This window comes from Syngnathus acus, chromosome 13 (assembly GCF_901709675.1).
Source record: "Syngnathus acus chromosome 13, fSynAcu1.2, whole genome shotgun sequence".
NCBI classification, from domain to species: domain Eukaryota; kingdom Metazoa; phylum Chordata; class Actinopteri; order Syngnathiformes; family Syngnathidae; genus Syngnathus; species Syngnathus acus.
Window position 1 is genome coordinate 9792287 of NC_051098.1, and position 17275 is coordinate 9809561.

The window sequence follows — 17275 nt, forward strand, 5'->3', positions numbered from 1 at the left end:
TCGTATGACCTGAAAAAAGAACGAATCACTTTACTTTCACTTTCGTTCACTGAAAAGAATCCATTCTTTTGAACTAATCGTTCACTCACGAGTCAACACTAGATCAGTCAGTGAACGTGTTGCGTCTCCCTCCATGATTTTTGATTATTTGATTTATAAAATTTTTTTAAAAAAAAATCAGTATGTGTGTGGGGTGGGGCGATTCGTTGAAAGATTCGTTTGAACGAATCTTTTGAGTGAACCTATTCTAAAGGTTCAGGTCACTTAAAAGAACTGGAATGCACATCACTAGCGTCCGCCCCCTGCTTATATTTGCAATTCGACTCACACCTTAATAACAAAGTCACAGGTCAGCCAACAATACAACACACAAAACGTGGTGATATTATTTCTTTTTTAATAATTGCATCTTTAAAGCTAAAAATGTTTGGTCTTTCTGTTACAGCACATTACTTCAATGCTATTAAATATGTACAATAAATCGCAAGTTTCGCTGCCTCAGTTACAGCAAGCTATAAACAACTATATTGTGCAGAAGAAATCAAGTTTAAGGTGAAATTAAAACTATGCAAAATTCATGAATATATAAGACCATCGAAAAATACCATTTTGTTAAAATAGTGACTAATTTGCGTGACACTTTAGCTTTCTTTAAAAGGCACTTATTGAAACAAATTAGTTTACCTATTTGAACAAACTGTTATTCTTCAGCAATAAAACACTGTGCAATGTGTTTACATTCCCTATATATTAACATTTGAATAAAATACAGATTTCACGTTTTAATAACGGAATGGTTATTTGGCTAACTATACTAGTTGAAAAGGCAGCTTTAGCTTTTTTTTTTGCATTCATGTCCACCAGGAACATGTGAAGCCAGCAGCAGGAGCTCATTCACAGCAACGTGGTTCAATATAACCCATTTAAACAATTCAAATGAAATAAAAACAGTAATGAAAAGAACTGATCGAATTTACAGATTACAGCAGTGTCACAGCATTCTCTATACAATACAGTATACAATGAATTCCCACCAAGTTAATACTGCATGAACACAAGGAGCATGATATGAAAACTTAATATGCTGGTTAATGTGCAGTCGTTAGATCACAATTCCATCATTCTATCGGTTTTACACTGAAAACACAAATTAGTACCATATGGTTGTAGACTAGCTTAAGTACCAACCTGTGTTTACTGTAGATGCAAGGAAAACCTGCACAAGAGCTTCACCTTTACCCTCGACGCAAGTGACTCATTGAATTGCCCTTAGCAGTATATCTTAAAACAGTGTTTTAACTAATCATCTGATGTATTCTTTTGCACCATCATGACCTAAACTCAGTGACATCAAAGCATTGCATCATCAGTAATTTATGATGCCACCTCACACATAGTAAACATAATACACACACTCACGGTTTACCACTCAGTGCTGCTGTTGGTGGTAGTATCAGAGCTGGAGCAGTGTAACAGTATGAGAAAGAAACATTTCAAATGCTTATCCTACACAAAAATGTTTTGAAATCTTTGTTTGGTTCTGGTAAACCAGACTGAGATATCTCAGTTCCGAATGTTTTCAGTTGCTACAATTTGATCCAGACTGCTGATCTTCTCATGCAAAAAACCCTCCTCGATGGCCACCTTGGACTCATGGACCTGCAAGAGAGAGGCACTTGTTATTTGTGAGGCCTGCCGCACAGCGAGCAACGCAGCCAAATGTGACTGAACAGCACGAAGAAATAAACGTCAGCAAATGCCCCTGGCACACATAAAGGCGATGAAAGAATGGCGCCCCCTCATGTTCTTATTGGGATTAGAGATTGTAGGTGTGCCATGGGAAATAATCAAATTTTTACTTAAATGGTCCAAAAATTATTTAATCTTGTTCCACTATCCATGCCAGCAATGGAGTGAGAGGTCGACCGTAGAATGAGATGTGAAACTATTAACCTGTGGCGTGTTCCTGTTTATACAAGTGTTTAAAATTATTATGTTTAAAATAAAATAAAAAAATCAAACAGACCTAGATTTTGATTTTTTTGTGCATATCCTCCTTTTGTTTCAGTATAAAAATAAATTAACAATCAAAATAAAAAAATAGATAATAAAATAATAAAAGAATTTTCTTAGGCTGGTTTGCCATGATTTATTTTTTCTTGTGCAAAGTGCTTTGGCACACTAAAGGTTGCAAAACAACCGATTTAGAGTAGAGTGAAGTACCAAGAGAGGATGTTCTCTTGAAATGCATGAATAAGTGACATAATATGCATATAGGTCACACAGGGCTCACCTGGAATGGTTCACTGATACCAATAATGCACTGTAGAGTATTACAGTAGTAACCCAGCATACACTCTCCTCCTGTCACTGGGATCTCCTCTTTATTCACATACACCTAAAAAACAGAACACCCAAATATTGCCTCACGTATACATTTGTCTCACAGTGCCCAGTTTACTCCATTCACTATGTACTACCTTAATGGCATCGTCATCGATGGACACTTCATCATCTTTGACCCACGTGTATGTGATGTAATCAAACACGCTAGTAAATCCAACCTGAATTTCAGAAACAAAGTTATCGTTTTCCTGCGAATTAAAGTTCAAGTGAAAGGAAGACAATTATTGAAAAAGCTGACCTTGTACAATCCAATCCAGTCCCATGTACTGGAAGGGAATGGCTGCAGCGGGCTGTAGAGCAGCATGGCATCAATATCGGCACTCCATTCGCCTTCAGCCTGCAGGTGCACCAGCGGAGTGGTGTACATTTTCTTCAGCTAAAGGAACAAAGTGAACAGTTGTTAGTGTATATCAACAACAGATAACAGCATTGTGGTTTGTTAAAGTATTAGTAACTTCTGTCTGGTGAGAAGGTACATTAATAAGAACCACAACCCCTCCCCAAAATTGATAAAACTCTAAACTAGGGAGACTGCAGAGTAATCGCTTTCTTGACCAATGAACAAGGTTTGCACCATCTACAATCAATCAATCAATCAATCAATCAATTGAAAACATTTCAGTCAGTCACCTTCAGTGTGAAGACACCAGTGACAGGTTTGTGGTCACTGACGCTGTACTCCATGTTGCTGGTGTACAAGTCCTGTCTGATTTCCAAAGGGTATTCTTCAGCTTCATCGAGCGGCTTGACATCTTTTGCATCTGTTCCGTCGCCGTGTTTGTCTTGCTCGTCAGCGTGGAGGGCTTTGGGTCTCAGGCGCCAGAGAATTCTGTCCGTCCACGCGGGTTTGCGCTTCTTACTGCTGATTGATGGTTATGAGAGACAGAACACAGAACACGACCTGTTTAATCATCAATGCTGCATTCGTATTTGACCATGCCACTTTCAATGTGCTAATAGCACTCTTTTGGTTATCACTGCCTTATTCGTGTATAACAATCATTTTAAATATAGAAAATACTGGAGCCCATTCAGACATCACAGGACTATAACCAGTACTTTTATAGGAATATTAAAGAAACATTTTAAATGGATAGAAATACTATTTTTGACCACAAAACTGTTTGAGTGACTTAATGTATCCTAATCCTTTGCTAGATTTATTGAGCCAAGGTATATTTTACAGCACATCAGAAAATCAAATTAATGGAAATAATGATAATCTCAACTCTTCTTCCACAAAGTCTGAAATTTGGTCAAGTCAAATTTATACACTATATAGCCCTTAATCACAGAAACGTCTCACAGTGCGCACAGTTGACAAATATTTACGACTGCACTTGTAATATTTGCAGAAAATATGGCCAAGGACTGGATTTGTGTCTGCTCTGCGTGTACATTTGCTCTGTGTGTTCTAACAAAGCAGTCGTTTGACCATTTATAATTGCACGTTTACATTAGCCCGTCTGTGGTGTTTCACATTTTATGTTACCTAGCCGATTGTCATTACGGAAATTTGAAAGTTGAAATATACAATGTCCAATTCGCTTTCATTGTACGTGTCAGTTTCACAATAAACTGCAACACAGAGTAACAAACTAATTGATGCAAGCACATATTCATCGCAAAAACTGAGTGAGAGCGTGACAACAGGCGCTATGCAATATTGGAAAATGTTAGGTTTCGTTTGTTTGTTTAAAGCTTGTGGGAGGGGTTCATTATGGTCTTTTCACAACACAGACTTTCACCTATTGTTAGGGGGTTTGAAACGTATCCCATGCTATAAACAGGTTCACCTTACCATGCATACTCAGCAATAAAAACTCTTTGTATCACGTCCAAGTAGAGTACAAACACACGTTGCAGTTCCAACAAATTTAGACCCAAGCTTCCACATCAACAAGCTACTGTGCATGTTAAAAGGGTTTGATATTAAAGAAATAGACTATTTAACAGAAATCAATGTGGATGTGGGATTTGCACATAAAATCACAAACGGGCCTATTAAATGAAAACAACCTGCTTTTCGACTTTACACACCTTTCTGTTAAAGACAAATATTGTTCCAATTTAGGGATTTAGTTTTTTTTTTTATCTATACGTATGTTAGTTAGAGGTGAGAATAAATGTGTTACTGTGAAAACTAGATTCCTTTATGATTAAGTTAGAGAGTTAGTTCTCTTCTTTTTTTATCTGTGTGTTAGTTATAAGTGAAAATAAATGGTTGATTGTAAAGACAATTCTTTCATGATGAAGTTGTTAAACGGCATTTACATCCACACCAAAGTACAGTTGTGATATACTGTTTTTGCCAGTGTGGACATAAATGTGTTACAAGTCTTACTTAAAGGCAAACCATGTCCTGTAGCGCCTGTGAAGGTGACAAGAGTAGCAAAACACATATATACATTAATGAAATTGTAGGGTCAGGTAATCTGCTGTATTTCTAAAAGCACCACAATGACTCATTCCAACCGATGTGTCTACTACCTGCTGTCGTATGTATCGGTGTTCACGTCAAACTTGTACGTAGGCTGAAAGTCGAGGGGCCCTTCCTCAAACCCTTGCAGCAACTTCTCTTTTTGCTTCATCATGATCAGCTGAAAGCATTATTGTACAAAACATTCCATAACCTTCTGCTCTGAAGACATGAATAAAACCTGACTAAAAGAGTCCATGTTAGATGGGCCTAAATCTGAAAATGACTTGCCAAACCTGGTCTTTGCTCCACAGCAAGCTGTAGTTTTGATTGCTGATGCATGTTCGAACAAAATGCAATCCATGGTCTTGAATTCGGAAGTTGAGATCTCCAAACCAAAAGACTAGCCTTGAAGACACAGAGGACAGAAAGAGAATGCAATCTAGGAAGTATGCAATTACTAAAAGTGATTGGGACACTATGAAAAAGCAAAATTCAATAGCATTTCAAATCTGATGGTTTTGGACTTTGAACCTTCCATTGGATGCAACTCACCTGTGGTCAAGAATTCGCTCAGCCTTTTCACAGTTGAAGGTTTGCGTGTCCGCAATGTATTCAAATTCAAACACTCTCTCCGCGGCATGTTTCATATGTGCAGCGAGGTGACAATTGAGGAAACAGAGCATGTGTCCATAGAGAGACAGACGAATGGACACACCACCTTTGTTACCCTGAGACACACAAAAGAAACACATTTCATCACAAAAGGACAATTTAAAGCAAGCACAACAATTAATGAAGTGCTCGTGTTAGTTGTTAAAAGTTATTAAAAACGTGTATGTTTGGCCAGCAAAAAAATCATATATAGTACAATTTAAAATGGTGACCCCTGCACTAGAGCTACTTATTTTAACTAATTCTTTAATTAGGTTTACGATCCTTAATATGACAGCCCAACTTTGATATGATGTATTTTTGTATATTACTATACGTACACTAAATATTTCTGTAGTATATTGGTGTAATACATATTTATTTTATATATATTGGATTATTCAACTGTATCACAGCGAGATTATTCATTTAGGATTTTTGTTTACAGTGCTAGTAACTATATAGTTTTTTACCCAATAGCCAAAGATGCCAGTGCGCGTGTATGTAGCCTGGATGTCTCGAATGAATGGGACATGCTCCAATTTGGAGAAGAGCAGCAGTAACAGACCTTGCATTCTGATAGAGGACACCTGAAAAGCATATCAACATACATGTTTGTTTTAACAGCAGGTGGTATAGTGCAGAGTTCTATAGAATATTCGTAGAGTCTTTTGTGTACCTTCACATATTGCCTTGGTGCTAAGGCGGCCATAAGCGCGTAGCTCCAAGGGTCATCGAACACAACATCCGACATGAATCTCAGCGGCCCAGAGTACACCTCCTGGAGGCTTACATCAACATTTATTTTGAAACATTTTGCTCAGACTCAGAATCAAAATCATCTTTAGTGGCCTAGTATGTAAAAACACTCATGAAATGTTTCTTCGGTAATTTGACGCACACAAGTATACTGACAAGCAACTATAACAAAAAGAATATTTAGAACATAAAAACATAAAACATACTTAACTGACAATCAGTTTCCATTCCCTAAACCACCTTACCCAATGACGTAGAGGTCTACATCCTCTGGAGAATCTAAAAGGAGAAGTGAGCTCATGTCATCTGGGGGATCAGCAGTGGCTACGTTCCATGTCACTATGTGTAGCCTGAGGACGATATGGAACGGAAAAAAGAAAACAAATTACATCCGGCCTCCTAAAAAGGAAGAGAGTCACATCTGGTGTGGTATTCAAAGAAATGCATTCACAGAACAAATCCATAAAATTTTGCACACTGCAACAACCACATTCTTAACAGTAAATGCAGACCAGTCGTACTTTTACCGACAAATACAGAGGTACCTTGACTAATGAATTTAATGAGGTTGTAAGACAATGTATGTATTAAGCATATGTGATTTTTAATAGATTGTTGTCATGTGAAAGTACTCCAAAATATTCTTTTGGAATTCAGGTAGCAAAGTCATTGGATGAACGTTCCTGTAATAAAGGGGACATATTATGGTAAATGGACTTCAATTTCTTGCGTACAAATAATTTGGGTCTCTGGAGTGCTTGCCCACCCATCAAAATGTGAACAATCTTCTGAAAATGAGTCGAGCCGTTTTTCAATCCCACCCCAGCTCAAGTTTTATTATCAAGGCTCTGCGATGAGTCGCCATGGTAATAGCAAGCCAGACTCATGCACCAAAATGGAAGTAAGGCATTATGCTCGGTTGTTACCGTTTTCTCACGTGCTCACTTTATGCCAACGTGCAGATTTTCCATCCAAATGACAGTGCGGCATCCACGTGATTATAACTGTAGGATTACTCATTAGCTGTCTTCTTGGAGGAGTGCCACAGGAAGTCATGAAAGCAACCATTGTATTTTGAAGTGAATTGCCACAAAAATCTTTAGGCGAATAGTGGAAATCTACTATTTTGTAAGGGAAGAACTAAATTAACAACATTTTGACATTTTAGTACCTTGTGGAGAGTCAAGTAAGGAACAAAAAGTAATTAGGAGCAGGGCCCTCTGTCTACAGCGCTCCATTGTTCACCCATGCTGTTTAATCTCATTCATGAATCCTGTTGAGTTGGAACTGTTTACAAATTGAATTAACATTTAAAGTTCAAGTCTCTTTGTAAGCTGCTGAGCAGAGCGTTAATCTTTTCTCAGACAGGACAACGTGACTGCTATTTCTTCAAATCCGCATTAGGTGAGATCAAGTTGGGCAACCTGACTTTGAAAGAGATATGTTGACTTTTGTGGGAAAATTGTGGGGTGTTTGTTATGACAGTACATTAAAATTCAAGGATGTAAATAAGCAGTTTTGCGTCGCTGTTTTCGCATCAAATTAATATTTTGCGTCTCATTATTCCACATGAAATAGCAAAACAGTGAATCAAACAGCCACCGTCATAACTAGTGATGTGTATTGAGAGCTGTTTTCATGTTCATTCAAAAGAAGCCACCATGAACATGATTGTTAATTACCAAGTGTCAATTAGTCACCGCTTTTAAGAAATAGTGAAAAAAATGGGTGACATCAGGAAAAGCAGTCAGCTGCTCAAAGCAGAAACTGCCAGTCCAAACTATACAAATGTTACCTGGAGTACATAGAGTTTTTAAATACATTTTGATCAATTTTATTTATAAAATTACATTACTGCAGAGCTATATAAAATCAGTGAAGCTTTGCTTTTAGACCCAAAAATAAAAGTTTACTGTTATACACAATGTGAATTGCACTAATAAAAATGGTTCATTCTATATAAAAAAAAATATTAAGTTCTCAAAATTGTATTGTTCAATAAAAGCCTTGCTCCATCAAAAAAATAAATTGTGCCACAAAGTTAGAAAGTTGCTCCTCCAATTAATTTGTTCATTCACAAACTGCTCTCTGCACAGAAGAAAAAAAATACTCCAAGCCTTGAATTTGGAATGAGCCAGAAAGCGCTGCAAATTTACATCTGTACTTACTTGCATTCAAATAAACAATAGAACAATCTACTAAAATATGATTATTATCAAAATATGACATTTTTTTTTGCCTCTGTTATGCAGCTATATAAAAGCAAAACATTGGGAACATTTTAAAAGTGTGTTATTCTACACCAGTCCATGAATGTGCTCAATTTGTTACGTCAAATAAATGGCTATTACGTCTGTTGATCTGTTCATGTTGACACCAGTGAAGATATTTCTGGCACAAAGTAAATAAAATATGACATATTTATTGTTGTTTTTACCTCAAATGGTCTCCTTCGTAGTCCCCCCTCTGCAGATCCCCATTCGGCTCCATCGATGCCATATCTGAAAGTTTTGAAGCCCAGTAGCATACAAACTGCAAAACACACAAGCAGCACCAAATATTTTGATTGGTACTGTACAGAATTATGTAATAGACTATATAACATTCACAGACAACGAGACAACTGCAATGAACTATCGTTAGCCATGTAAACAGAATGTTAAAAGACATCCGGAGTGACAAGAAAAACAGTAGCTTTATAATGAGCAGAGCGTCCATGGATCAAACGCTCTAATCGTATTTCAGTTCAGTCAAAAACTGTGTGAGCAAGCCTGGGAAATAAATTCGGATGAATTAAACAATCGATGGTGAAATGCAGAACGTGCACAATCAATGTTATTTAATACCTGACTTGGTCATGCAGCACTTGTTTTCGTACTGAGCCATACAGTACGGATCGGTGCTTGCTACTACAGTAGATGGGACCGCCCCTGATGCGGAAGAATTTAAGAGCTTCCTCACTTTCAAAATAAAAGCGTTCGAGAGGCGCGGCTATCTTTTTTTTTTTTTTTCTTTTTAAATAATAACAGATAATCCAGAAACTTTGGAGCAGCTTGAAATAGTATTGAGTTTTTTCCCACCATTAGTATATTTTATCGACTAAACTATCAGCCCTTTTACAAACTGATTTATTCTGTACTCTGTTGAAAATTATAATTCCTTGAATACCATCAGATTATTGATAAATATTGTTAAAAATTGCATTGCCAGGATAAAAAAAGTGGAAATTCCTTGCAAATCCGACGTGAAACTACGAATCTGGGGGTCCCTCCAGTTTTAACACAAACAACTGCTAATGTCAGTGGGTACAGTATAACAGTATTACAGAAATAAACCCCAAAATACAAATATTGGAGCACCACCAACAAAAAGGAATGTCCACCAGCATCAAAAACCTAGAAAAAAAATCTAGAAACACGGTTGTAATACACTAGTCTAAGAAATCCATAATCATTTTATGGTCGACAGTCGATTTGTTAAAACCATATCTAATCCAATTAGAATACAGGTATATGTGTGCGCAAGCTTTGCATTAATTACATAAAGTTATCAGCCTCCAATTTTCAAGTAAGAATTTGTCTCTGTTGGGTTTTGGTCTATTAAGTCCCATGTCCAGCAACCATTCCTCCAGTGTTTGCTAATTGTGTTAGAAGGCTTATGGATGATTAGAAAACCCTTAAAACCCCTTGTGCAATTATGTTAGTTTTGCGGAAATGCACTAAATTGTCTCGATGACCCCTGTAAAGGCCCGTACTAGAATAATAGTGAGACAGGATAAGAAAAGAAAAAAAGTCATACGGAGAAGTAAGGTGAAATTTGAAGAGTTAAAAAATAAAACTGTATATTTTAATGAGAACTCATAACACAGAAAATGTAGTAAAAGCAGCTGTAACTTTATTTGAAGAAAAAAAAAAAAAAAAAACCATAAAATTACAGTGTCTGTACATGGCCAAAATGTCCACAACCTCGCTGCGTGTAATGAAATCCCCCCCAAAAAACCTGAAAATAAAGGTTTTTTTACACCCAAACAGCAGTTAACTCAACTACCCATTAAGTCTGCATTTTCCTCCTCCATTGACTGAGCCTTTTATAATGGAAATACGGCACCTGGGGGTTTAAGTGTTCTCTTGTGGTTAAGCAAATGATGACATGGAAACCTTACAGAGATACGAAAAGGATCATCTGTAAGCCCCAAACAATAGTAACTGCCGTAACAAAAGTCTCAAGAGCAACGTGTGTTTCGTTGTATTAAAAGATAAAGTAAATCAAAAGTCTGGCAACTTGAGCTGTTATTGACAAACCTACAATAAAAAAAAGACATGATAAATTATTGCCATGGGAAAACCAAAATATATAGCCTTGTGCTAGTAAATTTACAAGATTTAAGCAGTTGGAAACTTGTCAAGTGACACAAGTGTGTCTGTATTCAGGTACATAAATAAACCCAATTGCTTTAGCATGTATTTAAGCATCTATCAAGGAATTGTAGCATTCTTGGATCAGGAAGGGGGAGGTATTGGTCCAGTGTGTCAAGGTTGAGTCAGCATGAAGACTCCCAACTGAAAAATATTTATTTTTCCATTTTTAATGATAAAATAGTAGCTGGAATGTACAAATTATTAATCAACCTGAACAAAGACAATTGCTTACCCCCTTCATTCATCAACGCCCAGGCCTTTAACTTCATCATTTTGCCTCATCTGTGGAATGACATTGGTTACAAAGATGGACATGGTAGACATACATCATTGCAGTGCAGTAGAAATGGGGGCAACGAAAGACTGGGAAAGTTGAGGAAAGCTCAATATTTCCTCCTCAGAACAGTCCAAAGGTGAACAGGTTAGTTGGAAACTGGCGATTGTCATGATTGTGTACAAAAGGAGCATCCCAAATTCTCAGCTTGTCACAAGCAAGGATAGGAAGGGGTTCACCATTTTGTAAACAACTGCCTAATCAAATAGTTTAACAGTAATGTTTCTCACTCTCCTAATTTTTTGAGGTAATTCTACAAAAATTGGGGCGCAACCTGAATAGTTCATGAAAAGGGTCGTTGATAAACTTATTTACGGAAGAAAACAGTATGTTACCTCATCCAGCTCTTTTTTTGTGTCTTCCTCCATTTTCCGGATGTCATCCATGGAAAGATGGATCCATTTATCAATCAAGCAGAATAGCTGTCTGTGGAAGTGGGTGAAAATACGCCTCTCCATCTGCACAAACAAGACCATCAGGGGTATTTACAAGAGGACAGTAAAAATGTGCGTGCGCACGCGCGCGCATGCACACACGCACCTGCGTTGCAGTTCATGTACTCTATCAGCCCACTAGATGGTAATATGACTTCCAAACCTTTTGAATTACGGCCTCCACCTTTGACTGCAAGCCCATCCACTTGAAGTTTACTGAGACAAGCTTATAAGCACACATATGTGGACAGCTGGGGTTGTTGAGAATTTCTTTCTGCAATCACAAATACAGAAAAGCCCAAATTGTACAACTGTCAGACTAAAATGATTCTTTCAGCCAAAAAAATTTATACCTTCCATTCAGGTCCCAGGGGCCCTCTTCCTGTTTTTTCAGACTTAAATATGGCTGGATCCTGATCTGCTTTGTAATCCTTAACAGAAAATTTATGTTGTATATGTCAAGAAACCAAATGAGCACATGATCTCCAGTAAGTAGACTGAGATGAAATTTGCGTCGCTTTTTTAAAATTTCTTACCTTGTCACTCATAGCGGTTCTGTCAGCAATGTCGATTTGTACAACGTCAGCTGTATCCCATTGATTTTTCTCGAGTCCATGTACCTGCAACAAGGCATTTAAAACTGAACCATCGTGGTAGTTGTTTTCTTTGGCATGCAGACGTGTTCAAAAATAAAATTCTATTTCTTCAGCCGTGTAGATTCATCCCTGTAGATAATCTGAAAACATTGACTCAAGGCAATTGGACACAACATTTTGTCAGAAGCCCAAAACCTACCAAATTTCTCTATTAAAATCATATTTGATTGGTAATGCAATGCTTTTGTTTTCTTAAGATGGTAAAATGTGTTCTTATCTGTAAACCACCATCATCAAAATGAAAGTTCTTGTTTCACTGTGTAAGGAATAAGCTTTCATTTCTTAAATTGAGCCACTAAAATGAATCGTTTCCACGTTGTTTTCTATGTTATTCAAATTGCTTTAGATGCACTTATAAAACATTAGGTGGCAGCGAAACGTTAGCTATATTAGGTGGATCGATAAACACCACAAACTTGATGAAAACAATTCCAGAAAAATTGTAGATTACATAAAACCTAAAACAAGAAAATTACATCACTTACATTCTCCTGTTCTCCCATGTCCGGCTTGTGCCATGTCTCAACCTTAATTTTGAAATTTTCTTTCATGTATGGATTCTGCAGACATGGGCATATACAATACGGTCAGTCACATTCCAATGCCCCCAATGAATTTAAACAGTTGGGCACTATTCACGCGTCCAACTACATCACTGTGAGACTTTGCCTGTTAAATATATATTTGTGTTTCGACTAGTTGGGCTGCACAAAACATTCTATTACAAAAAAAATTCTATTACAAGAAAAATTGGAATTGACTTCCCTTTTAATCAGCAAGCATTTTACCCAAACCACAAATATAAAGGAAACGATTACTTACAGAAAGAACTTTGCAAGGGTCGTCCCGGAGTGATGGTCGTCCAGGAGTGATGGAGATAGTGGAGAGTAGAGACTTTCAGTTAATACCTATTTTCCATTCATTAATATCTAATTCAAATACTTTACAGACTATGAATTATTTACACCATAGTTATTTTTGGGTGGTATTCAGTGGCACTCACTGGTTTTGCAGTAAGGATAGGCATTCCAGGCTTTCTCGTGAATCTGAAGAGCTCCCTTTGGAGCAAGCGCACGCACAATGCGGGGCACTTTACTGTAGAGACATAGAGCTTTACATTTTCATGCAAAAATTGCACATTCATACGTGTCAAGTTGGATTCAATACGACAGTCCCTTGAAGTAAGCTCTAAATGATTTAATTCATTTCATTTTGGTCATGATTTAAGACTTTGTGTAATGTGGTTTAAATTTTTTAGGCAGACCAAAGTCCAAAGCGATATCAATCACATCAATCTATGCTTCCAACAAAATGTTTAATTAGTCGGTTATGTTTATACTGCAGGGATCCCAATAAATGTGTGGTAGTGACATGCAAAGTTACCTATTGAGATAGTAGATCTTGTGGGTGTATTGTCCCTTCTCCCCATTTTCTTCATAGGGCTCATTGATCAACACTTCAACACCTTCGCCTCCACCTGTCTCATTCTTGCTGGCTTCTGCCACCGTATACAGCTGGCCCACTTTATACTGCAAAAGAGAATTCCATTCATTTAATTTAAGACACTTGTTTTTCAGTTTGTCTGGTTCTGCCACTTATACTCAGGTTGTATATAGTCGCTGTCAGGTGGAATTCTTGTACTGTCAAAATGACAACTTTTCAGGAAATAAAAATGAAGACAAAACACTAGATTGCTTGAGTTCCCATCATTCATATACCATGCTAAAAAAAGTTTTCTTTCTCTCATTTGTGCGGTCTGCTGCAGCCCGGTCCAAGGTGGCCTGTGTACTGATACGGTGGTTGGAGGTTTCGGCTTTAGATAATCGAAAAATAGCAGAATATCAGCAAAATACGTATTTTTATTCTCCCCCTGAACCTTCCTCCCCTGCGAGTGACACAGGAAAAAGGGAGTATCATCATTCTGGGACTGACAGCTTGGTCAAACCTACACACCCTAAAAATGAGGCAAAGACATCGAGAAAAGTGGCCCATTTAGCTTTTTGGGAAAGTTTTCTGACGATCGTTCATCATTAGTCTGGAAAAAGAAAACTTTCACTTGACCGAAGAGGAGTTGTCCGTCCACGGTTGAGTTGGAACTTCGGAATGCCACCAGCCATGTATAACTAGAATGTTTCCTTTTCTTTCTAAAGGACCTGATCCGGAGCCTTTGTGAGATTTCAGGTACACCGGTTTACATTCAACTGGAATCAGCAAACAGGTCGAACTTGTTATGGTTGGTCTGAACATGTTGAGCCAATAAGTTCATTGGGGAAACTCAGGACAAAGTGAAAACTTCTGCCAGCATTTATTTGCAGATGGCAATAACAATTTTTTTCCCCCATTTCCATTTTTCCATTTCCATATTCACAATGAAACATGTCCCCGAGATTAGCTCATATCCAAATATTAACAACACAGTTCCAGATACAAGTCAACAAGTGACTTGACAACGTTTATCTCAATTAGGTTTTTCCGTTACTGTATTCCAAGCGATCAGAGGGTCACACAGAAATCATTCATTTCAGTCTGGCTGACACAACAGCTTTAGCTGTGTGTTTAGAAGGGCCCAATAAAGAGCCTATTGTTCGAAGCAGGATTTTGGATTAATGGATAGAAAAAGCAAATACCTCCAAGTGCTTCATAACACCAGCGCATTTTGCAAACAATATTAAAAGTATGTATGCATGTGAAAAATGGTGTCAGCAAGCAATTCCAAACTGTACCCAAATGTTGCTTGACTCATTTCAACGGCAGAGGTGACAACACCCCGTCCCTGTGCACACCTTCAGTCATTTATCAAAACAATAGGACATTTTTACACCCTGAAATGCGTCAGCACTTCAGCCTAATGTCTTAAGTCCGTCGAAAACAAATAGTTAAATTAAGATTGAAGGGAGTGTTTTGCAATGATTAGAATTGACAGTTTAAAAATCAAACTTGCTAGTCTTTGACAAAATAAGTACATAGTGAAGTCTTTACCTCATCCACTGAGACAGGCAGGACGATTCGGCTAGGAAAAAACACAAACATAAGACATTAGATTTTCCATTCACTAAATGTTATCATGACAGTGACTAAAAATATTCTTCAACTCGATCAGCGAGTCTCCAATAATATATATTTTTATTTAGTGTCTGATGTTTTAGAGTGATTAAACAGTAGAAGCTAACTGACAAATGGCGCAATTGAACTTAGAGCATGTTGGAAATGTGACCTATAACACAGCAGAAACTGCAAAGACCAGCAAAAATGAGAAGGAACATTTGATGACTTTCTGCATAAAGGCCAAAGATGCAGTCAGGGCCAGCCAGTTCTCTGCTGACCTAAACACTATCTGAAGCACTGATCTATATTTACAATTGAAATGATAATAATACACTAATTGTTCTGTTAAATAGTTTTTATTTATTCCCAACAGCCCATTATCTTCATTTAGTCGTGTTTTGCTTGGCTGCACTGCTTCCAGTAGAAAGCAATGCCACATTTTTTTCCCAGCAGACAGCCTGACCTTCATAATCACTGAATGAGTCGTGGTGGCCCATTTAACTGAAACAACATTGGCAACGGCGCTGTTTCATTAATCAATCCGAACTCAAATTCCTCTCACAGGGCCAGCCTGGGCTATGAAACTAGCCCTTGATGACATCAGTAATTTTCTGTCCTCTGGCTGATCACAGCAAGCAAGTTTGACAGGCAAAATGTCATAAGATCTGCCAACATTAATAGAATTAATAATCAATCTCTGGTGTATATACGGTGGACCTCTACATATTTGTAGTTCAAGCACCTGTAGATATGTATAATATACAATAGTTGAGGTCTAGGTGTTCCGAACGTGTCTGCCTTCAATGCACTTTGTACTGCGGTCAGGTGACCAATCTACCTCCATAGATGTCGAGTTAACCAAAAATAGCTTTATTGTTTGACATGCCTATTCTAATACTGTGATAAATTTACGTTAAACATTTCTAAAGTAAAGCGAACAGCAACATTTCTTTCATTCCGAACGAAATCCCATTCTAAGTTTGGCGAATTTAACATTGCCCTGTTTGTCAGCAGCCTTCACTTGGGAATAATTTCTAGACAACTTAAAAGTTACACTTGACCTCAGCAAAACAGAAAATTTGCATTAATATATTGTTTAAATTTGGAGTAAATTCAATCGATAGCAAGTTCAACAGTAACCTCTTCCTGTTTCATTCCGTCGCAGTGTCACGAGATTGACAGGCAGGGGAACCTGTTGAAGTGTACGCTTTTTGAAACATTTCAAAATCGTACTTTCATATCTAAACGAGAACTATATAAAAGTACAGCATATTTAGGAAACTCCATTTCTGCTTGACACGCTCAAATGGCGAAACAAGCAAATTGGTTGACGAACATGAAATAGTTCACCTAATGTCGTAAATGTTTACTGCCAGACACAATCATGACTATTAGTTGAAACAATTGCACATTACTCACTATTCTTTGATCAACATGTTTGGGCTGCCTTTGTCCGTACGAGAGGATGTAAAGTCTCCAGCAGCTTCTTGAAAAGTGTCCAAAGTCGTCAATTCGCCGCGGTCTTTCTTCCAGGATGAGAAAGACACATACCGAAGGGGAGGGGCCGAGACTCCCACCCAGTTTCAGGTAACTCCGTCACCCTGCTGCGCCCACATGTCACCGGAAGTGTAGAAATAATAATAATAATAATAATTCAAAAAAACACGTTTTTACTGACGACGGTGTCAAGCCTCCCACTTGCAAACACGCTCGGGTCACGGACCAATGAAGTCAACCTTAACCTCTAATACACTGGTGTCAAACGTAAGGCCCAGGGGCCGAATTTTGGAAGTTCTGATGGATTAATTAGGATTTTGAGGAAGGAGAACTACCTCAATTTTTTAAGGGTATATTTGTTGGTGCAACCCCAACACACAGCAGGTGTTTGTCAGTTTTCTGGTCAAGACTCATTTTCACTTATGTGCTTTCTTCCACCTATAGGTACCCTGGTGCCTACTGTTTACAAACATTTTAAAATGTGTATGGTATAATGTTACATGATACATTAAATATTTAAACAGGGATTAGTTCGATGGGCATAGCGTGCATGATCCAACCGGTAAGGGAACAGTACAGTCAGGCCCAACCCGTTTATTATGAGGTAAGTCACAACGACAATCGATGTTCTTGAAATAACTTAACCGTAGTGC

At 37.7% G+C, this 17275-nt stretch overlaps 2 protein-coding genes across 6 annotated transcripts; both read right to left on the reverse strand.

Annotated features, from left to right (window-relative positions):
- Positions 1 to 377: 377 nt before the first annotated feature.
- Positions 378 to 9189, reverse strand: inpp5ka (inositol polyphosphate-5-phosphatase Ka). 4 transcript variants are annotated; one of them, XM_037268647.1, is made up of 14 exons: positions 9085 to 9189; positions 8676 to 8770; positions 6484 to 6588; positions 6159 to 6267; positions 5953 to 6069; positions 5381 to 5556; positions 5122 to 5233; positions 4897 to 5006; positions 4751 to 4777; positions 3037 to 3265; positions 2645 to 2782; positions 2481 to 2564; positions 2294 to 2398; positions 378 to 1659 (listed from the first exon to the last, which is right to left on the reverse strand). In XM_037268647.1, the coding sequence occupies exons 2-14, from the start codon at positions 8735 to 8737 to the stop codon at positions 1564 to 1566; spliced, it is 1470 nt and encodes a 489-aa protein (XP_037124542.1). In that variant the 5' UTR covers positions 8738 to 8770; positions 9085 to 9189; the 3' UTR covers positions 378 to 1563. The 4 variants fall into 4 exon arrangements, with proteins under 4 accessions (XP_037124542.1, XP_037124540.1, XP_037124544.1 ...); XM_037268645.1 differs by having other exon boundaries at positions 3037 to 3268; XM_037268649.1 differs by lacking the exon at positions 4751 to 4777.
- A 921-nt stretch (positions 9190 to 10110) lies between these two features.
- On the reverse strand, positions 10111 to 16698 carry LOC119133023 (phosphatidylinositol transfer protein alpha isoform-like). 2 transcript variants are annotated; one of them, XR_005100033.1, is made up of 12 exons: positions 16545 to 16698; positions 15060 to 15090; positions 13464 to 13609; positions 13084 to 13175; positions 12903 to 12910; positions 12566 to 12640; positions 11961 to 12044; positions 11778 to 11855; positions 11531 to 11698; positions 11326 to 11448; positions 10889 to 10938; positions 10111 to 10797 (listed from the first exon to the last, which is right to left on the reverse strand). XR_005100033.1 is itself a non-coding variant. In XM_037268650.1 (12 exons), the coding sequence occupies exons 1-11, from the start codon at positions 16559 to 16561 to the stop codon at positions 10894 to 10896; spliced, it is 810 nt and encodes a 269-aa protein (XP_037124545.1). In that variant the 5' UTR covers positions 16562 to 16697; the 3' UTR covers positions 10111 to 10797; positions 10889 to 10893. The 2 variants fall into 2 exon arrangements, 1 of the variants encoding a protein (XP_037124545.1); XM_037268650.1 differs by having other exon boundaries at positions 11588 to 11698; positions 16545 to 16697.
- Between the last annotated feature and the right edge of the window lie 577 nt (positions 16699 to 17275).

Coding starts and splice junctions, on each gene's coding strand:
- inpp5ka (XM_037268645.1), bottom strand. CDS start 8,737: ATGGCATCGATGGAGCCGAATGGGGATCTGCAGAGGGGGGACTACGAA. Junction 6,589..8,675: donor TACGAAGGAGACCATTTGAG/GTAAAAACAACA, acceptor TATCGTCCTCAG/GCTACACATAGTGACATGGA. Junction 5,007..5,121: donor TGCTGTGGAGCAAAGACCAG/GTTTGGCAAGTC, acceptor TAATGCTTTCAG/CTGATCATGATGAAGCAAAA.
- LOC119133023 (XM_037268650.1), bottom strand. Junction 11,856..11,960: donor GAACCGCTATGAGTGACAAG/GTAAGAAATTTT, acceptor TTTTCTGTTAAG/GATTACAAAGCAGATCAGGA. Junction 10,939..11,325: donor CAAAAAAAGAGCTGGATGAG/GTAACATACTGT, acceptor GTCATTCCACAG/ATGAGGCAAAATGATGAAGT.